The sequence below is a fragment of the Periophthalmus magnuspinnatus genome, chromosome 4 (genome assembly GCF_009829125.3).
Source record: "Periophthalmus magnuspinnatus isolate fPerMag1 chromosome 4, fPerMag1.2.pri, whole genome shotgun sequence".
Taxonomy (NCBI): domain Eukaryota; kingdom Metazoa; phylum Chordata; class Actinopteri; order Gobiiformes; family Gobiidae; genus Periophthalmus; species Periophthalmus magnuspinnatus.
The window spans coordinates 16,425,081-16,447,611 of NC_047129.1; the positions used below are offsets into that span (position 1 = coordinate 16,425,081).

General features: G+C 37.1%; 1 protein-coding gene across 1 annotated transcript; it reads left to right on the plus strand.

Moving 5' to 3' along the window:
- The first annotated feature begins 98 nt into the window (after positions 1-98).
- Positions 99-22,151, plus strand: jak3 (Janus kinase 3 (a protein tyrosine kinase, leukocyte)). The gene is made up of 26 exons (XM_033964888.2): positions 99-185; positions 837-946; positions 1,029-1,233; positions 4,191-4,308; positions 5,160-5,277; positions 5,360-5,505; positions 6,613-6,751; positions 7,089-7,241; positions 7,322-7,444; positions 7,527-7,684; positions 9,353-9,464; positions 9,544-9,724; positions 10,455-10,579; positions 11,169-11,300; positions 11,374-11,461; positions 11,627-11,751; positions 11,834-11,972; positions 13,142-13,290; positions 14,512-14,662; positions 14,751-14,875; positions 18,221-18,410; positions 19,497-19,621; positions 20,206-20,378; positions 20,441-20,558; positions 20,638-20,751; positions 20,825-22,151. The coding sequence occupies exons 3-26, from the start codon at positions 1,035-1,037 to the stop codon at positions 20,927-20,929; spliced, it is 3,306 nt and encodes a 1,101-aa protein (XP_033820779.1). The 5' UTR covers positions 99-185; positions 837-946; positions 1,029-1,034; the 3' UTR covers positions 20,930-22,151.
- The last annotated feature ends 380 nt before the right edge of the window (positions 22,152-22,531 follow it).

The window sequence follows — 22,531 nt, forward strand, 5'->3', positions numbered from 1 at the left end:
TCACATGTTTAAAGAGTAGATTGTTTATAGTTTGATAGACCACGCCCCCCAGTTCCCTCAAGAGGAAGTGGTGAAAAAGCCGACACCTGCTTCTGTTTGATCTCATGGTGTTATTTCACCATAAAGGCACATCATAATTGCAATTTACAAGTCTGGGATTACTTCAATTCAGTCCGGGATAACAGGTTTGGGATTATTGCATTATTTCTAAATAGACCAGGAAAATTACAGGGATTAGACTAGCATTTGTATTTGTTTTTGAACAGTTATGAACTAAATAAGATGTTTTCTTTTATGCCTTATATATAGGTCTAATTGTGATGTAACAAAAGATGTGGTTAGGCCTGTCACAATAACAAATTTTGAAGTGCGGTATATTGCTATGGAGATGTACTAAACCTTAATACTGAAAGTACTTTATACCACTGACACAGTAACAGTAATGCAAGATAATCCCAGTATTTTAAAATAGATGGTATCATTAAAAGACATGAGCTGCAACATATAAATAGTGGAATCGACCCAAAAAATAACCATTAACGTTATTTATTCCACCTTTTATTACTATTTATTTTTATTCCCTTAAATTTTAGATTATATCACATATCTTGAAACTGTATTTACCCTGAAAACAAATAGTGAGCTTGTCTATAAAATTAGCTTTTGATGAAAATTATGTTGCTGCCGAATAATGGCCCAAAGGGTAACTCAAGCGTATTGTCAAACCAGCCTAGCAATAAAAAAGTGGTATTACCAATTGAAATGTGCTCAAGCCCTTAATCTGTATCATGTGTCTATGTTACTTGAAATGGCGTGTGCCATTTTGTCTAAAACAGGAAATCCTTCACAACACTTGCTGCAAACTGACAGATAGCAGAAGTCAGATCTCAGTGTTGGTTACCGGAAGACAAAATTGCGTAAAACCAGCTGCTGCAAACATATAAAGGTAAAACCAATTTCATAATATTTACATAATGTTTTAGGGGCAAAATGTGGTCATTTGGTATAATCTGGTTTTGTCTTTTCAGGGCTTGATGGATCTGAGTGAAGAGGAGAGTGCCCCTCTAATGTTTCGAGATAGAGGTGGCAGTCAGAAATCTGATTCCAGTTCTGGTCACAGTCTACAAGTTCAGCTGTACTTTTTCCCTGGCACTAAAGAAAAGACCGTTTTAAACATATCATGTGTTCATATCTCTGCCGAAGATGTCTGCAAACAAGCTACCGCCAAATGTGGTAAGTTATGACGCCATAACACACTATGAGTCACATCTGAGAAGCTAAGTAGGGTTGGGCTGGGTCAGGAGTTGGATGGGAGACTGTTGGGAACAACAGGTGCCACAGTGGGGCAGCAGTGAATCTAGTATACACTCTAATAGAAAAAATCTGTTTGCTGGACAAAAAGTTCTAGGAGTGAAAATGTTTTGCTGCTCATTCAAGCCACTTTTTCATCTCTGGTTATATTACTGTTGGATGCTGCCTTATCTTATATCTATCTGAATATAAGGCAGTATCCACCAGTAATCTAACCAGAACTGAAGAAGCGGCTTGAATGAGCAGCAAAACGTCTTCACTCTTAGAACTTTTTGTCCAGTTGACAGATTTGAATTTGTCTTTTACTATGGATCAGACCTGGATGACTGAAGGATTACACAGACATCTAGTGTAGACTGTTGTTGTGGACTTAGGCAAGGCACTTCCCCCACCTTGCTTTGTGTGAATTGTGAATGTGGTGTGTGAGTGTTTGGTTGTTTTTCGAGGGGCCGATGGCATAGGTTGACAGTTTCCGTCAGTCTACCCCAGGACAGCTATGACAACATTAATAGCTTGTCATCACCAAGTATGGAGTGAATGTGTAATGCATGGATCCGTGAAACGACTTTGAGCATCTTGGAAAACACTTTAAACTAATGGCAAAAGACTAAATTTAAATCTGTCAATTTGACAAATCGTTGTAGGAGTGAAGCTGCTCTTCCAGAACTGAAGAAGCGGATTGGATGAGCAGTGAAACGTCTTCACTTCTACGGCGATTTGTCCAATTGACAAATTTAAACTTTGTCTTTTGCTATAGGCAAGGCAAGTTTATTTGTATAGCACAATTCGTACACAAGGTAATTCAAAGTGCTTTACAGAATAAGAAAGACATTAAAATCACACAAATCAAAACATGAATAATCACAAATAATCATCATAAAATTAACATTAAAAGAGAAGAGTGCAGAATAAAAACCTTTCAGTCGTATGCACAGCTAAACAGAACTGTTTTGAGCCTGGATTTAAACATTGTCAAAGAAGAGGCCTGTCTCACATCTTCGGGAAGACTGTTCCAAGTTTTAGCTGCATAAAACTTAAACGCTGATTCCCCATGTTTAGTCCTGACTCTGGGCACCAGCAGGAGGCCGGTCCCTGAAGTCCTCAAATTGCAAGATAGCTCATATGGCACTAACATGTCGGAGATATACTTTGGGCCTAGACCATGGAGAGACTTATACACAAGCAGAGCTACTTCAAAGTCTATTCTTTGAGCTACAGGAAGCCAGTGCAGAGACCTGAGCACAGGACTTATGTGCTCGTACTTCCTGGTTCTAGTCAGGCCCAGCGCAGCAGCGTTCTGGATGTACTGCAGCTGTGTTAAGGCTCATTTGGAGAGGCCAGTGAGCAGGCCGTTACAGTAGTCTAACCTACTGGAGACAAATGCATAGATAAGTCTCTCTAAGTCTGGCTTTGACAGTATACCTTTGATTTTTGCAATGTTTTTTAGGTGGTAAAAAGCTGCCGATATTATTGATTTGATGTGGCTGTTAAAGTTCAAGTCTGAGTCCATTATTACCCCTAGATTTCTAGCCTGATTTGAAGGTTTTAGAGGAAGAGACTGGAGGTGACTGCTAACACTTTCTCTATGTTTCTGTGGGCCAAAGATGATGACTTCAGTCTTGTCTGAGTTTAGCAGAAGAAAGTTGTTTTGCATCCACACACTGATCTGTTGGATGCAGTGGCAGAGTGAATCCACTGGTCCAGAGTGTCATCCACATAGTTGTGGTAAGACACATTATTGCTGCGTATTAACTGGCCTAACGGCAGCATGTGGAGATTGAACAGCAGGGGTCCCAGGATAGACCCCTGGGGCACCCCGCAGGTCAGGGACATTTTCCAATTTCAACAAAGTACTCCCTGTTTTCTAAATAGGACTTGAACCAGTTTAGTGCCGTACCAGAGATGCCCACCCAGTCCTCTAGTCTCTGTAAGATGATCCAGGGTTATTATTTGCGTTGTGGAATTTATGGCATTTTAATGCCCTGAATCTTGTCATTAAAGAATACTGCAAACTCATTGCACTTAGATGTGGAAATTAGTTCTCAGTGGAGCTGGGGGGTTTGTTAATCTGTTTACTATTGCAAACAGGACACGAGAGTTGTTACTACAACTTCCAATAATGTCAGAAAAATACCTTTGCCTTGTTCTACATAAACTGTGGTTGTATATGTGCATCTTTTCTCTGTAAATCTCATAATGAACCTGGAGCTTTGACTTGCGCCATTCCCGCTCGCCCCTCTGGCACTCCCTTTTCTGTGCCATGACCGAGTCATCATTCCTCCATGGCGTTTTCTGCTTATCTTTAACCATTTTAACCTTCATCGGGGCAATGGTGTCCAGAACATTCAAAACACTCGAAGTTACAGAGTTCAACAAATCATCAACATTAGAACATGAGGCATTTTCAAAGTGTATCATTTCCATGAACAGTGCACCTGTGTTATCATTTATGTGTCTCCTTCGAACAACTGCAGGACCAGCCGCTGGTTTGGGAATAACAGACAGGTCAAAGAAGACACAGAAATGATCAGACAGAGCAACATCCACCACATTGACATTTGAAATATTTACTCCTTTTGTAATGAGCAGGTCCAGAGTGTGTCCTCTGTTGTGGGTGGGCTCGTTGACATGCTGAGTCAGGCCAAAGGTTTCAAGGACAGAACTGAGCTCTTTAGCATTTCTGTCAAACACATTATCCACATATAGATAGATCAGATCTGGAGGACTAAGGGACTACACAGACACTTTAAACTAATATGCATTATTATTATTATTATTATTATTATTATTATTATTATTATTATTATTATTATTATTATTATTATTATTATTATTATTTGCATGTAGTTGTTGTTTTTCTGACTAGGCATGTTTTTTAGGGATATTTCCAGTTTATCAGAGTCTTTTTGCTTTGGCGTCTGCTGATTTGACTTTCTGGTACCCCCCATCACACATGTTCAACACAGATGAAAACCTGCTTGTACATTTCAGAGTAAGGTAGGTAAACGTAACTATAATAGACTCTGCTTTAAATAGTGAATTAAAGGTGCACTGCATAACTTTCCTGGTTGGGGGTTCGCTACCTGCTTCAGTTCATGGAGGTTATATTAAATGTATCTATTTTGTATTTTTAAAATTTATTGTAGGTGTTTCTATTGCTCAAAGGTATCAGGTATCTTGCACAGCGCACCTAGCATGGCTCTTGTCACCTCTTCACTGATCTGATTTGTAACTTTGCCTAGTGGCGTCACCTCCTTATCTCCATGGATGTAGATAAGTCATACAGTGGGATATTGGATAAAGCAATAACAACCACAGACATGCATAGATGCAAAATGCATTGGTACAGATTTGTTGCTACAAATTTTTTGCTACTTGGCTAGCCGCTACTCAGGTCTACGTCAAATCGAATGCTCCTTCACATACAAATGAATCCCCATATTACAGTATATACAATGTTTATTCCATGATATTTATATCATTTGTCTGGTCTCCTCACCTCTAACATGTAAAAGAGGACGTTTAGTGGTCACTAGAAGTTTACCGAAATCACACAAGTTCAGAAATCTGCTCAAAATAAGACATCAAAAGGTTTACACACTCAGCAGTGACTTTTAAAGCGGCTCTTGTCTCATGTAAAAGTGATGGATGGGTTGGTAACAGCTGACACTCTATGGATTATTGATAATTTACGATTGTTGCGGGCTAATGCTGAAGTCTATAGGAAAAAATACAGTCTCCAGTATTCCAAAATGTTCCTGGAATAGTCAGGCAAACCTCCAGTCAGAACAATTACTCAGTGTACCTTTAAATAAACCCAAAATATGTGTACATTTTGTTATGTTAAGGTTTGTCTTTGGGAACTGGTATGGCCAAGAACCGAAGGCGTCTTACCGCTATAGCCTGACCCGAGACAGAATGAATCCTGTTGTAGACTGCAGTGTCATTGATTACCTCTTTGCACAGGTATAGATCACATTAAAACTGACGCCGTTATGTATATTCGTCAATGATTGTTTTCTGATGAGTGCTTTTTTTTTTTTTTAAGTGGAGGAGTGACTTCATCAGCAGTGAGGCAGGAGTGTCACCACCTTTGACCGCTCAAGAGGAGTGTCTGGGGCTGGTGGTGCTCGACTTGTGGAGAATGGCCAAAGAGCAACATCAAAGTGTGAGAGACCTGTGTAAATCTGTCAGGTAAACAAACAAAGCATTCATTTACTCAGCTATAAATAGAGGTGGTTGGAGTAGGCAGTTAATATATCATAGACTCTATAAGGAAGTGGAGGAAGTGGACGAAGGGAGTGTGACGTCACCCATATCGTTCAGCTCCAGTCAAATGAAGCTCGTCGAGGCTTGCGATTAAAGGGGCGAATTTTTGACCACGAGTATCATAGCCACCAAAGAGTCAATCCAGAGCAAGGCTGTTGTTGATGAGAAAACCAAAATCATATCTGAAAGAGCAGCACAAGAAACACAAACATTCCAATAGTTTATTGTTGTCAACATAAAGGTGTTGCCACTTGTAGACTTACTTACAAAGGAAAGAGCAACCAAGTGTGACTAATACACTGCAAAATATATTACTTAATGTTACTATCTGCAAGTTTATTAGATTGTTTTTTTCACCAGTAGATGGCAGACGTAAAACCTGTTATCCCCTCCCTCCTCCCCTCACCTGGCCCCTCTCCCTAGCTGCTGCCTCCCCCTGGCCCCTCTCACCTGACCTTTGTTCAGACTCACCTGTGCTCTCTGTTCTTCTTCTGTCGGGAAATCTGGCACACTATCAGACTGCAGTTACGTAGATAGCGTCTAGTAGTGATAAAGTGGCCTGTATAATTATGGATGGTAGCTTTAAGTAGAGATGAAAGTACAGTGTCTGAAAGCTACTCAGAAAAGTACAATTTAAAAAGCTACTCAAGCGAAGTAACACCAAAACATGTTCCCAGGGGAGTAGACAGGGGGGTACAAAGGGGTCGGTTTTCCCGGGCCAGAGGGTCTTAGGGTCTAGAACTGGATTCCTATTTATGTTAGAGGTGGGCCCATGTGAGGCCTCTTGCCGCAGGCTCTGAAATTTCTGTCAGCTGGCCTTAAATCTTCCTGCTAAAGTAATCCTGACCAAACTTAACTTAAAGTCTGAAGATGGGGCCCACTGTGGCGCCCTCTGTCCGGTACTGAAGGAAGGGTCAAATGCAGATGACAAATTTCCCATGGAATCGGACAATAAATCTTAATAATCTTAATCTTAATAACCTTTTATTACAGTTTATTAAAGTTCATAAATGATGATGATCTTTTTAACAGCTATAAATCCTGCCTGCCTGAATCTCATCGTCTTGACATCCAAAAGAGAAGCCGCCTGGATCGTTACCGTATCCGAAACACTCTGAAGCGTTTCTTAAGGACACTTGGGAACAATTCAGTTGATGCATGTACCCTTAAAGTGCGTATGCCAGATTTTCACGTTTTTATAATCGTTACTTTGTTTAGTGGGGTAGTACCTGTTTATTATACTTTTTCACCAGTCAAGGGTCAGTTTGTGAAGATTTTGTTGAATATTTAAAAAAAATTTGAAAAATACAGGAAGTAGCACTGGGCTCCTAAAAGTAATTCCTCTGTCCTTGTCGTCAATACACAAAATTCTAGCCAAAATATAGAGACAACACCAGTTTAAACATTCATTTATCACAATAAAGGTATTTTCATCTATTTTGAGCACTTAAATAATTACTATTGTGTAAATTGAAATGTGTGGTTTAACATGTCATATTCCCTTTAAGGTCAAATACTTGATAGAACTGTCTGCCATCGAACCATCTTTGGGGAATGAAGTCTTTCAAGTGCATGACTCTTTTTCTAAGTTTACTCATGTGCGAGTCAGTGGAGAATCTGGTATTGAGACAAAAGGAGATGAGGATCCTAATAAACCAATGGTAAACTAAGTTCTCAATTCAAAACAAAAATGCAGGTTGTTTTATAAAGTTGCATAACTGTTTTCTTTGACCTTACTCAGGAATGGGAGTCATTTTGTGATTTCCAAGACATCATTGACATCAGCGTCCAGAGAGTTTGTCTTGAAAATGCAGGACAAGACAGCAGACTTGTGAGAATAACACGCAGAGATGACAGATATTTGGTGAATAAAAATACATACTGGTACATATCTTCCAATAAATATCTCCTTGTTCATGATTATTTCTGTGGATTATTTTCTGCAGGAAGCCAAGTTCACCAGTCTTAAAGAAGCGTTATCGTTTGTGTCACTTATCGATGGCTACTTCAGACTGACTACAGACTCAACCCACTTCTTCTGTCAAGACATTGCTCCACCAAGTCTTCTGGAGGGAATCAGAAACCACTGTCACGGACCCATTACGTGAGAAATTTAGTGTTGTTGCCTGCACAATACTGTATATTGCACTCATATCAAAATCTCACTTACAGTTTGTTCAGTTAGCAAATTGAAATTCTGTAATTAAGAAATAGACAAGAAATAGAACAATTAAATAGAAAGAAATAGATGTCTTCTGCATAAAAAAACCCAAAATATTATGTTATTGAAAAAAAAGCCAACCTAGTTTTCAGACATTCACCAGTGGTGGAATGTAATGAAGTAAAAGTAAAGTACCATACTTAAGTTACTTAAGTACATATTTTATCTGTGCATTTTAAAATGCATACTTTTTACTTCACTACATTTGAGAGCAGTATCTGTACTTTCTACTCCACTACATTTTTTAATAGGACTGAAAAGTAAAAGTATTTTTATTATTCTCGGAGAACTGCTGAAAAGGCTGTGGGTTTTATGTTTAACACGCTGGTAATTTGAGCAAATATAAATCTACAAATAAAAACAGCTAGGTAAAAAGCCCTATCAATTTGATTGTCTCTGTTGAACAAAATTCAGCACAAAACTTTTTCAAAAACAGTTATTTTGAAGCATTATTATATCTTAAAATATATGCAAAATATTTTTAGGTTTTACTCTTTAATTACATTTTATACAGGTACTTCAATACTTTTTACTGAAGTAGATATTTTATGTGATACTTTTCTTTTGTTCCAGTATCTATACTTTACTTAAGTGACAAAATTTAGTACTTCTTCCACCACTGAGCTAACATGCTAACATACATGACCATTCAGAGACTGCGGCTCCCTCTTTTCTGCATCACATGAGGACAAACTAAAACTAAAACACAATTCTGTTTTAGTTTTTGTTTTCCCTCATCAAAAACATGTCTGAAGAGGTTTTAGATGTCATTTCTGCACATTTCAGTAACTTAGCTACAAACATGTTCTAAAATGTATGTGATTCTTGCCTCAGTCTCAAAGGTTAATGCTCCTGGATGAGTTTGAAATCAGCTCTGAACAAAATCCTGCATTTTAAATGTAAAGCACAAATCTAATTGCAATCGCAGAAAAATTACAATTTGATTATTTTTCCCAAATCATGCAGCCATAGTATCAGCTAAAAACTCCAAAGTGATGTTAACATTAGTTTAGGTAAACATATTTAACAGAGTTTCACCTTTACTTGGTTTCACCTTTGCAACTAGTTTCACTATCTACATAAATAGTACAGAGATTATCAATACTACTGCTACTGCTACTCCTGTCACAGCAATCCACTGTGTTACCAAGGTCAAACTAATATATCTCTTGAATAAAATATGTAGACACCTTCTCAGGGGCAGCACCAGACATTTTTGGTTGGTGGAGCTATGGGGGTGCTAAATTCTTAAGTGGGGCTGCTCACTTAACATGTTAATTTAGAGCCTTTTATGGATGGATGTACACCCCCACCTTAGCCCCCTTTAGGGATTTATAAAACCTAATATGAGGTTGTTGTTTTTTTTTATTGTAGTCTCTCTCTCTCTCTATGGTTGCCATTTGGCAATTTGGGCCAGAAATCTTTGGCAGAGCAATGTGGGTGCATTGGTCATTCTTGGGAAGGCTAGTGCTCCCTCAAGCACCTCAAGTTCCCTCTGGCGCCACCCCTGAACCTTGTAAATCCCACAACTATATATTTTTGTTCAAACAGATCTGACTTTGCAATGAACAAGTTAAAAAAGTCTGGATTTAAAGGTGGCACGTTTCTTTTACGTCAAAGTCCCAAGAGCTATAACAACTACTTCCTGACTGTTTGTGTTCAGGTAAGTCTTTAAAATCATTAGTTGATGTATGCAATATAATACTTGTATTTGATAAGCTTGGTTTGCTTTGTCCCATAAGACACCCATTGGACTGGACTACAAAGACTGTCTCATCATAAAGAATGAAAACTTCAGTCTTCCTGGGGTCCAAAAATCATTTTCCACTTTAAAAGAGCTCACAAGTTTTTACCAGCATAATAAGTTCATTTTGGCTGACATTATCGTCAAATTGAGTCGCTGTTGTCCACCCAAACCTAAAGGTGAGTTTTAAGCTTAGAACTATATTGTTAATATAATGCTTATATCCAGGGGAATATAAACAATATAATATAATATAAACAAATGAAAACATAAATAATCATCATAAAATTAACATTAAAAGAGAAGAGTGCAGTATAAAACCCTTTCAGTCGTATGCACAGCTAAACAGAAATGTTTGGAGACTGAATTTAAACATTGTCAAAGTAGAGGCCTGTGTCACATCTTCAGGAGACAGTTCCAGGTTTTAGCTGCATAAAACTGAAACGCTGATTCTCCATGTTTAGTCCTGACTCTGGGCACCAGCAGGAGGCTGGTCCCTGAAGTCCTCAGAGTATGAGATGGTTCATATGGCACTAACATGTGGGAGATGTTCTTTGGTGCTGGTCCATGGAGAGACTTGTTCACAAGCAGAGCTGCTTTAAAGTCTATTCTCTGAGCCACAGGAGCCAGTGCAGAGACCTGAGTCCTGGTTCTAGTCAGGACCCGAGCAGCAGCATTCTGGATGTATTGCAGCTGTCTTAAAGCACGTTTGGAGAGGCCAGTGAGCAGGTCGTTACAGTAGTCTAACCTACTGGAGACAAATGCATGGATAAGTCTCTCCATGGATAAGTGGACCTGAAGGGGGGCCCATGTGAGGCTTCTTGCTCTGGGTCCTGAAATTTCTGACAACAGGCCTGGTTATCTCAGTCAATCAAATGACTATTGACAATATATTTGTTTTGTCTACAGAACTCACAAATTTAATCATTATTCGGGGCAACAGCTCAGTGGAAGCACAAGACTCCCCCTGCCCTGAAAGAAGCAAGTTCAACCACATCCAGTTTCACATGATCAAATATGAGGACCTACAGTGGGTGAGTTTTTTTTTTTTCCAGTATGATAATTAATAACAAAAACTAGATGTACTTGCGGGTGATGATGGAGCAGAGATCACCTGACCCAAAATCAACATCAGGGCTTAACAACTGTTTACTCAGCCAAGAGAAGTTTAGAAAAGCAAACAGTGACATTATTAACATCGATCATCAACAGACAAGTTGATCGACCAACATTCAGAGTAAACAAGTAAAAACTGTCCCTAGAGCACCCCCTGTCCTTAGACCCTCCTTGACAAGGAAAAAAATCCAATGGGAAAAAGAGAAAACTAGAGGAGAACAAAATTGAAGGAGAGATCCACTCCCACTGGTCAGGGTTGGGTTAGATGTAGGTGTAATCAGGAGAGACGTGTACCTAGTGTTTTGCCCAAGGGTACAAAGGCAGTATGTAGTGGTTAAAGCTGAGATTTAACCACCGACCTTCAGATTGGAGCCCAAACACTCATCCAATGCCACACTTTTTTTATGTTTTTATTAAATCAATCCAATTTACCTTGAATTATCAGAACAGACATTGTTGTAATCACGATTATCTTACTGTACAATATTAATTTGTCTTATTTGTCAGGGTGATAGTCTTGGACAGGGATCCTTCACCCGGATTTTTAAGGGCTCCAAAACCGATGTTAATGACGGAGAGAAACATGTGACAGAAGTTCTCCTCAAAGAACTAGATGCGGCTCACAAGAACTGCTGGGAGGCGAGTACGACGCAATATTGTAATGATAAACACAAAACACAAAATGAAGGCATGTCTTGAATTTTGTTTTTAGTCATTCTTCGAAGCCGCCAGCGTGATGAGCCAGGTTTCTCACAAACACCTCCTTCTTGTATATGGTGTCAGTGTACATGGTGTAAAGAGTAAGTAGAATGTTCTGCCCACAAAATCTGCTGTATCAAAAACAAAATATCTAACCTCAGATTACCTCAGCGGCTGGATGTCTTTATGTGACCTGTTTTTCAACCTCTGCTTGTTATGAAGAGTAAAAATAATACTCCTCGCTGAGCTGCTCTTGTTGGTTGCAGACATAATGGTGCAAGAGTTTGTCAAGTATGGAGCACTGGACCTTTACTTGAAGAGAGGGATTTCTGTCTCAGTGAGCTGGAAACTTGACGTAGCAAAACAACTGGCATCAGCACTCAACTTCCTAGTGAGGCAAATATTTGAATGCAAATGAAAATAATTGTAAATCACTCCATATTCCATTCATTTCTACCCTCTAAACATTTCAGGAGGAACGGAACATAGTCCATGGAAATATCTGTGCAAAAAACCTGCTTTTGGCTCGAGAAGGTGACCTATCTCAGGGCGACTTGCCTTTCATCAAACTGAGTGATCCTGGTGTCAATGTGGCTATGCTGGGCAAAGATGGTAAGAAGGTCAAAGTGTATGTATGTAAGAAAATCATATTTACAATAACCAGGGATTGGTTGAGTCACAATGTGCATAAAACAAAACACAAGCTTGGGTCAATTGAGAATGAGACAAGATGAGATTTTGACATCATTTATAATAGGTCAATTACACAGTTCAGTTCACAATTTTGTTCTCACAGTTTATTATTATATGTAAAATTATATTGTAGCATTCTGGTGTAAGGAACCAAATTTCCTCTGCTTGTTTATTTTCTGATCACAGAGAGTACTTTAGGCCATAACCCACACCAAAACCAGAGCATAACTCACTAGAGCCAGTCTCCAAAACAGACCAGTAACTGACCAATAGAACTTTCACATAGCAAACAAGTGTCACATACAAAAGCAGTTACATTAACAACAACACATTAACAGTTACAACAACAAAAAACATTACAATATATATAGCCTCTTATTATTGTATATGTTTATTAGTTTGTTTTACTGTCATTGTAGCACTGCTGTTTGGAACAGGCTCTGTGTACAATAGTGCCCAGCAATCTCACTGTTAGCATTACTACTTCCTATCCAATTTTATCTTTAGGGTTTTTGCAAAGTCATGCTAAAATGAATAAATATTTAAAGATCAGGCAGTGGGCAGGGCGCTGCAGGTGTGTTAGGGGTCAGGGTCAGAGGTTAGGGTGTTAGGGTCAAGCAGTGGACAGGGAGCTGTGGGTGGATGTCACTGACAACATGTTAAAAACTGCAAAAATGAATACTTCACCAGAGGACTCTTCGAGATGTTTTTTGTCTCAGAGGTAACGCTAATGTTAATTTTGAGGCATAATAAATATTAAAACAACATGTCAAACTGAAACATTGTACATTTAGGCTAAAATAATTGTGTAGTTTTTATTAAATTTATTAATACAGTATTTATAAAAAATTTAATAGGTTGTTTATTTTATGTTTTCTGATTTTAATAAATGTGACTGCTATGAGACACGGTGAGCTAGCTAGCACTGCTGAGCACAGAGCCTACTGCAGATACACATGTTTGTGCCAAATGTAGTAATTTAGTGGATAGTTTTCCACATTTTATCTTGCACTTTTATCTTGCTCTGGTCCCATCCTTCACATTAAGCTTTGACTCCTTCCTCATCTCTCCTCCTGTGTTTTCCTCAGTGGTTCTGGATCGTATTCCTTGGGTTGCTCCTGAAGTGGTGGAGGCTCCGGAGAGGCTGAGTCTGGAGTCAGACAAGTGGAGCTATGGTGCCACATTGTGGGAAATCTTCAACAGAAACGCCCCTTTGAGAGGCTGGGATTTAGACAGAGTACTTACTCTTTAACCTTTTTCTCTACACACTTCTGTAGCCAATATGGACGAGCATTTCTACTATAATATGAGTCTGTACAACATTTGGCAATTATTGCATTACTATGAATGCAATAATGTCATAAGATTATTGCATAAAAGTATCTTGCTCTAGTCATGTGTAGATAATGTAAAAATGTCCCATTTAAAAAGAATGTCAACAGAAGGCCACAGTGGCAAGGCAAAGCAAGTTTATTTGTATAGCACCCATAGCAATTCATACCAAAAGTAATTGACAGCGCTTTACAGAAAGAGAAAGAAAGAATCACAATACAAACACATTTGACTGGTAGTGTATGTTTAAACAACACCAATCAAAAGACACACCCTCTCATTCAATGTTTTATTCCTTTATGCTTACTACTTTCTCCATTTTAGATACATACGGAAGTCATCAGGTATATGAAGCAAGATATATGGGAATATGTAGTAAAGAAAAAATGTAAATAACTCTACTAAATATTTTTCAACAAAGCAAAGGGTGGCTATTTGAGGATTTAGAAAAAAAAAACATTGAATAGGAGTGTGTCCAAACTTTTAACCGGTAGTGTATCTATTATCATATTAGTCTATTATCATATTAGTTGCTATGGTGATAGGCCTAACCAATGCATTATTACAGTTCAGGTTTCAGTTTTTATTATTCATTTCTGTCTCCTCATGAAGAAATTTGACTTGGAGCTGGGGTTAGTAGCATTAACATACAGACATGAGGTGATATAACAAAAAAACAAACAGAACTGGACAGTATGGAATCACTCAGGCTTCACACCTGCATAGTCGGTCCATGTTGTTAGTCAGTTTTATGGACTGGGGCACAAACAAGTTTTTATAGCTGTTATTCTTGCATAAGGGACCTATGTATCTCCACCCAGACTGCACAAGCTTAACTATGTGTTGACGACATGAGAGGGATCCCCGATGACCTTCAGAGCCTGTCTCACAACTGACTGTTCAAAGATGGTCTGTGGTCCAGTCGGATTAAACACTCCCATGATGATCTGCGGTTTATACTTGACAGTCTGGTTTCCAAGCTAGCTGACTATTCCATACCTCCGCACAGACTCTATACTAGCTCTGTAAAAGTTAGGGTTAACACTCTAGGAAGCGCATTATCTCCTCTGATTAAAGAAAACAATAAAAGCATTACAAGTAAATATATGTTTTATTTTCTGATCAGAAGCGGCAGTTTTATGAGTCATTCCAGCAGCTGCCTCGCTCACAGTGGACAGAGCTGGCTGATCTGATCAGCCAGTGCATGGACTACCAGGCAGACTTCAGACCTTCATCACGAAGCATTATCCGCCAGATAAACAGCCTCATCACGTCAGGTTTGTTCTCTGCTCTGTTTTGGCATTGTATCAAGAATGAAACCTTATACATCAGATAAAAATATGTTTGCGTGTTGATGTTTGGCAGATTATGTGATACTTCATGCGACAGAGTATGTGTCAGAAAATGCAGTTTGGAAGGCTCTGAGTCCTCAACACAATGACATGCTGTTTGAAGAGCGTCATTTGTGTTACCTCTCACTGCTTGGAAAGGTACTGAAATACAGTATGTCGATAAAGTCTCTTTACAGTTTAAAGAATGTATTACAAAGACAACTGATAAGATATATTAATCAGACATGTTCTATTGTACTCTGTGGTTTCCAAAGTTTTATGAGCACCTCACATGTGTTCATGTTCTTGGTGGCCGACTTCTCTTTCCATCTAACACTGCAACTTCTAATAATGTAAAAAAAAATACCTCTCCTTGTTCTTGTTCTACATAAAGTGTGGTTACACATGTATATCTTTTTTCTGTTAACGTAAGCTCCATTATGAAATCAAAATATCAATGTTATTCACTTTATTCAAAATCTAGCTTTCAGTCACAATATTTGAACCTTTATTTGCGTTAGAATGTATTTTAAAAATCATAATGTACAATATAAATCATTGTTTGACTCATTGATAATTAAAATACCGTTAGGTCCAGCCCTAGTTACATTTTACTAACACCATGACTAATCAAAAGTCAAATATGTAATTTTTTATCTGTATTAGACAGCTCTGTGTCTAAATTAATATCCCTGTGACCAGCTTTATGAAATCAAAATCACTGAATCATATAAGTTAATGTGACATAAAAAAAAAACAGAGATAAAATACATTATTATTTTAGAGCACATGTGTCAAACTCAAGGCCCCCGGGCTAAATGTGGCCCACAACAAGATAAATTAAAAGGTTTGACTGTCTTAAAATGTCAGTTTATCAGGAGATACAGTTATACAGCCATATTTTTACATCTGTAATATTTGTAACTTGAATAAGAAATAAATACAGAGACAGTTAATGAACAAGTTAAAAAAAGTTGTTTATTTACATTACATGTGGCCCTTTGAGAGTGACCGTTTTGCTGATGTGGCCCTCGGTGAAAATGTGTTTGACACCCCTGTTTTAGAGTATAGATTCAGTTGAAAGATTTATTTTGGCTTTTAAAGTTGCCATGATTACTGTTTCATGTCATGATGTCATGTCTTTGGAAACTGGAAATTGTACCCCTTCCTGATATCTTAGCTGATTTCTTTTGACTTTCCCATGTTACACAAAGAAGCCGTGCGTTTTCAGGTGTGCCTTCAAACACATCCAAAGGTGTGTCTCTAATGAACTCGGACACTTCCAAAGACATGACGTCATCATCTGGGTTTTTACAAACTGTCTAAAGACATAGTAATATTACTGTGTGTAAACTTCTAACTTTGACAACAGTAATGTAAAAAATCCTCTCTCATTATTCTGGCATTTAGCAAATAGAAAGAATTTTGGTCCTAATTGACCTAAAACAGGAAACGTTTCGTCTGATTTCCTGTCACATAATGAGAAAAAAAAGGGATATTTGTTTTTATGTGATTAATAAAATGGCCTAAAAAATTGTATAAAATAGGAGTAGCATATTAACGTGAAATATATTGGTAGCTGTGCTTCTTTGGACATTCCCAAAATATGCATGATCAGCTTCACAAACCCCACGCTGTCTCCAGCAATTGGCATTCTCTGCCCCAGAATGTACCTTTTGCTTAGGTGTTATAAAAAAGCACACGACACATTTCCAGTTAAACTCTTGCCAAGTTTATAAGTTGTAAGTTCTCCACTGAGACTCACATGTGTTCAGCCAGTCGTCATTAGATATTATCAGATTTTCTTCAGTCTCCATTTTTTTTTTATGTATTTTGTCGAGTGCTATTTTTTTTGTCAAAAGTCCTTTATAAAATCTAGCAATAGCTTCTTTGATCATAGTGTTTTTATAAGCTTTCAAGAATATTACCAGTATTGGTGGTGGTGGAACATAAAGTAAAAGTAACAAAGCACTGTACTTAACTAAAATTGGCAAGTATTTGAAAATTTTAAAGGCGATACTTTTTACTTCACTACATTTTGAGCAGGATTGAAAAGTAAGTGTTTTTATTATTGTCTCAGACCTGCTGAAAGGCTGAGGGTTTATTTTTTAACACGTTCATAGTTTGAGCAAATAAAAATATACAAATAAAAACAGCTGGGAAAAAAAATTATCAACAAAATTCAGCATAAATGTTTAATCAATACATTTGAAGCCTTATAAGACCTCAAAATCTGCATTTATTTATTTATTTATTTATTGGTTTATTTGACAGGGACAGTGTACATTAATAGCATTGCTGCAAATGCACCAGAATTAGCCAAAAGGCTATTTTTCATCTGTTGTCCCTGGACAGATGGCAGACCTGTCTCCCTAAAAACAAGAGTAAAATATTATAAAGTGAAAATTACAATATAAAGTGTTCAGAAAGGACAAACAAAACACAGGCATTATACAGACAGTCCACAGCCATTCCACAACATCCAACTGCATGAAATACGTTTCCTTTTTACTCTTTAAGTATATTTTTAATGGTGTGCTTTAATACTTTTACTAATACTTTTTTCATGTGATATTTTTACTTTTTTTACCCTGGTATCTGTACTTTTACTTAAGTAACAACACATAGTAATTGTTCCACCACTGGTCTTAACCCCTCTGCCATGTTTAAAATAGTTCTGCGATTGCAGGTATCTAAAAAAGTCAGAATTACTGAGCTGATATTCAGGCTTCAAACTGTCAAAACCTTTAAATCTACCATTTTCTGTGAGTGAATAAAAAGTCTTCACTCATTTTGAAATCCAAAGTTCAAAAGTTATCTCCATTAGATTAGGCTTACCTCCAGGACCAAATCTCCTTTTACTTTACTCCACATTTTTATTGAGCTGCATGTACTGGAGGTTCCATAGCTGAAAGTTATTTATCCTTCCATCAAGCTTGAAATTTTGAGGAGCGCATTTTTAATAAAGGGTTTGATCTGAGCCACCTAGAAGTATCCTTTAAAGTAGAGTAAGGCCATGTCTCCCTCTCCCTTTTAAAAGTTGTAGAGTTTTATATTTGACCCTCAGTCTTTTTCCGTACCAGATAAATCTTGAAACTATTTTATCTACTTCTGCAAATTCTTTCTCAGTGTTTTCCACTGGAAGTGCATGAAACTGGAAAAGATATCGTGGGAGGATGTTCTCCTTTATGCTTTGAATTCTGTGACTCAGACTGACAGACTGAGAAACTGAACAGTTTTTCAGTCTGTAGGAGTTCCATCTCCTACCAATAATGTTTTATTTTGTTAATTTTGGTTTGTATTCTGTATTTGAACAGGGCACTCATGAAAAAGAGAGTGAGTGCTCTCATTGGGCTCTTCCTGTATAAATACAGATAAATTAATTATATTGTTACCTGATTATTCATTAACCAAATAATGTTGAACTCCTTAATAGCAAATATATTTTCCTACATTGGCCTACTTCATTTCTCCTGAGGGCTTTCTCTGTTTATTTTTTACCAGGGGAATTTTGGCAGTGTTGAGCTCTGTCGCTATGACCCGTTGGGGGACAGCACTGGTGAACTCGTAGCTGTGAAGAAGCTGCAGCCAAACAAGCAGTCCACTGTGGATGATTTCCACAAAGAAGTCAATACTCTGAGTTCACTGAACTGTGACTATATCGTCAAGTACAGAGGAATCTGCTACAGCACGGGTAAAAACACTGCCTTTTATTGCTGGGTTTCAGATGAAATCACAACATTCTATAAGCCAATAATATTTAATACATATATATATATATATATATATATATATATATATATATATATATATATATATATATATATATATATATATATAAAAAACCGAGAGGGTCGGGACATTTTTTATAACAGTGATAATGGCCAACAAAAAATCGCCATTACATCAACAGACCTCTTCTAGATCACTACTGTTTTCATGTATAACAAAGTACAATACTATAACAAAATATAGAACCTATTCATAATATTAAAATGGTAATTGTTCATATCCATACAATTTTTAAACTGTCAGCAACTTTAATAGTTATTGTGATATCGTTAATCACAGTTATTTTAGCAATGATAATCGTGAGACCAAATTTCAGTATCATCCCATGGCTACGTATTATTATTAATACTTATCATCCAATATATGAAAGATGGAACAATTTTTTGGGGTCAGTATTTATCGTGTGTATAGTTTCTTGGCAGTACTGGAAAATATTTGGAAATGTTTTAGCTATATGATAATATTTACGCCTTAAAAGGTTGAATTATTAACTTCTATGACTGATTACAAATGCAGACTAAATACTAAAGTGTTTCATTCTGCTGTTTATTTATTGCAGCTCATGATTTTTAACAATATTGTAGATTTAGAATAGTTTTTTTGTGGTTTAAATCTGCTCTTAGGTTACTGTGTCAGTGGCGTAATTTAGTTTCAGTATTATCTTTTATTATCTATATTTAGTCCATCAATACATCACACTTCAAAATGTTTTATCATGACAAGCCTACATAAGTAACTCAATGTACTAGTAAAAGCTGAAAGTGTACACAGGAGGAGCAGTACTTTAAATCCGTCACAATTACGTTTATGTATGAGATGCCAAAGTTATATAATCTTAAAACACCCTGCCAACACCAATGCAAACGTTTGACCAGGTGTTTCACAATTCAGTACTTCAATCAAAGTGAACTACAGAACCAGTTACTTACCTGGTCAAGATAAGATATGATTTTTTTTTTTTTTTTTTTTTTTTTTTTATTGCTCACAGGGCGCCTTAACATGAGCCTGGTAATGGAGTATCTGCCGTTTGGGAGCTTAATTAACTACTTGGAGAAATTCCGTGATACTGTGAACACCAGAACCCTGCTGCTTTTTGCCTCTCAAATTTGTAAGGTAAAAATCTAGTCCTCACTTCAACAATTAAAAGTTGCTATATACTTCAAAGGTCCTATATTACACAAAATGGATTCATGTGAGCTTTAAACTACGTTATAATGTTGTCACCTCATCAAAAACATACCTGGTGTTGTGTTTTGTTTCATTCACACATGGTTAATTCATTAGTAAATTCTATCCAAAATGCAGCAAGGAACTAATTTTTCCTGGCAGCTTAAACCTTCATTTAACAAAACAAAGGTGTTGTTATTCATTTTTATTAGTCTAATCATAACCATTGTGCAGTTTAGACACATTTCGGCCTTGTTACCATTACAGTTGCTAGGTAACTGGAATTACTTCAGTGTGCCGGTAAGTCATATCTGCTGCCCATGTCCAACCAGGAAGTAAAATGATAAACTTCACCAAAATCAAATTAAACTTAAAAAAATAGGCAAGATTTTTAGTAAAATCTTAAATAACTATGTTTTTGTGAAATTCACTGTCTAACCTGTCCTATTCACTTACACATATATAGTATCCCCTCCATGTTCCTTGCATTAATCCAGGTGTTTTTTTTTTCATTTTATTATAATTTTTAGGGCATGAAGTATCTTCAGGACAAACGCTATGTCCATCGTGATCTTGCAGCCAGAAACATTCTTGTTGCAGATCATTCAAGGGTTAAAATAGCAGATTTTGGACTTACGAAGGTCATCCCTTGTGATAAAGAATACTATCGAGTCACACAGCCTGGAGAAAGCCCCATTTTCTGGTACTAACTATAACAAACTAAAATGTGCATGTAAGTTCTATGGTTACAGCTCTATTTTTTAGGTACGCACCCGAGTCCATCACCGAGTTCAAGTTTTCATCAAAGTCTGATGTGTGGAGCTTTGGAGTTCTTCTTCATGAGCTGTTTTCTTACTGCAACACGATTTTTAACCCCAAAAGAGTAAAAATGCCTTTCACTTTCCAAGCATTTAATTGTTTTATTATTTGTAATAAAACTTACATAAATGTTATTGCGTCAGTTGTGCATGCAGGAAATAGGACATGGAGTACAGGGGCCATCAATCTCAATGTACCTGGCTAATATAATAAAGAATGGGTGGAGACTTCCTGCTCCCCTGCATTGCCCCACCAAGGTATGGAGTACTGGCTTTGACAATCATTCTGTTACTACTATTAGGAGGTTAAAGTCTTATCTCTATTATGCAGGTTTACAACCTGATGAAGCAATGCTGGCTGTACAATTCCGAGGAACGGCCATTTTTTTCTGGTTTGGAGGAACATATTGAAGTTATGATACAAGAAGAGAGATAAACGCCACGCGGCTTTAATGTAGTGTTTGGAACTTGCCGATTTCAATACCACAATGGTGACTCCTTTTTAAGACATTTGATACTTTGCAGTTACATCATGCAGGGGTGTTCTACATGTATGTGCTTTGGCAGAATGTTCACCAGTTACCATGGGAACACAAACCAAAATGATTTTAAAAATAGCACATACAGCCAAAAAGGTTTTAAAATGGCCTGAAAAAATACAAAATGGATTTAAACAGCACGTTTTCAGGAGCCTGTGATCAATACGAGTGATCATGGTCCTGTGTAGGTGATTTTTAACAAAAAAGTGAGCGTGGCTAACTGAAAATCTGTTGGTTAACGCTAGCTAGGTTGTGACTAATGTTATTTGAGATACACTTGTTTAACAGCACAAATTGGCTCACCGGTTGTAGTTCCATGTGAATAATAGTTTTTTTCTGGTCAGATTGTGGTAAAATAAAGCTCAGATAAAGCTCAGATTACACACATCAGCTGCAAAGTGTGAAATGCTGGGTTTTCAGATGAAATGACAACTTTTTATAGGTCGATAACATTTATTACATATGAGGGCAGCTAAAATGAATATTGTTAAAATGATTTTGTTTTGTTTGGTTGTACTACAAAAAGCTAATTTACCTGTTCACTGACAGGATGGATCAAGTTCAACATTTGTGTATTTATGTTTTTGAATATTTCATGGCAAAGTACAATGTAATCAATAGGAAATACTGACTTTTGCCCCCATCGGAGAGTATGACATGCACGGCACTTCCTCTATGTAAACACGTGGGCTTATAGCCTACTAGGTCTGAAACTAAATTCTAAAACTGTTCAGGAAACAATTCAGAAAGCGATTTTTTTGCTGCTCTTTCAAGTCGCTTCTTCAGTTCTGGTCAAATTACTGGTGGACACTGTCTTATATCTGACTCCTGTCAGAGCTAACTACACTGAAACTAAAAACACCTGTTGTTTACAGTTTCTTTTGTTGGCTAGGTTTCTTGTAAAGAATTATTTTTATTTTACTGTACATTGCATATACATTTTCTGATTGCATTTTCCCCCTGTAAGCTCCCCTGTTCTTGGTAGTTTTGTTTTTATTTTTATTTTTTACTTTTTTAACATTCCAAAATTGGATGGGACCAAAGAAAAGCCCACGTGTAAAAGGGAAAGATATAATATTTGAACTGGAACGAATGTGTCTGTATCTTTGTTCTTTCTCTAAAAAAAAAAAAAAAAAAAAAAAAATGGTGTGCCTGTGTCTACTCTATGGTCTATAAAATGAACTTTATGATCTTTGCTTTTCTTACACCAGGTTACTCATAGCTGTGTGGGTCTTTCTTTAAGTTAATCATTATAGAACATTATTCAGTTAAACTACTAAAGTCGAAATCTTCTATAGAAATGTCATTTGAGGTTTGTTATATATCCCTCCTTTAATGTTTTGTTTCCTAGGTAAAACCACATGTAAAGTAGCACACTAACACGATGAATTTCCACTTCCTCTAAGTTGCACATCTGCACTAAAATAGAGTTTAATGTGTTCTTATCTGGTAACCAAAAAGAATAAAATGATAAGCTACACCAAAATTACAAGACTAGA

Bases quoted from the DNA above. Each gene is read 5' to 3' on its own strand.
- jak3 (XM_033964888.2), top strand. From the start codon at position 1,035: ATGGATCTGAGTGAAGAGGAGAGTGCCCCTCTAATGTTTCGAGATAGA. The intron at 6,752-7,088 runs GTGCGTATGCCA...ATTCCCTTTAAG, and splicing joins TTGATGCATGTACCCTTAAA to GTCAAATACTTGATAGAACT. The intron at 14,876-18,220 runs GTACTGAAATAC...ATTTTTTACCAG, and splicing joins ACCTCTCACTGCTTGGAAAG to GGGAATTTTGGCAGTGTTGA.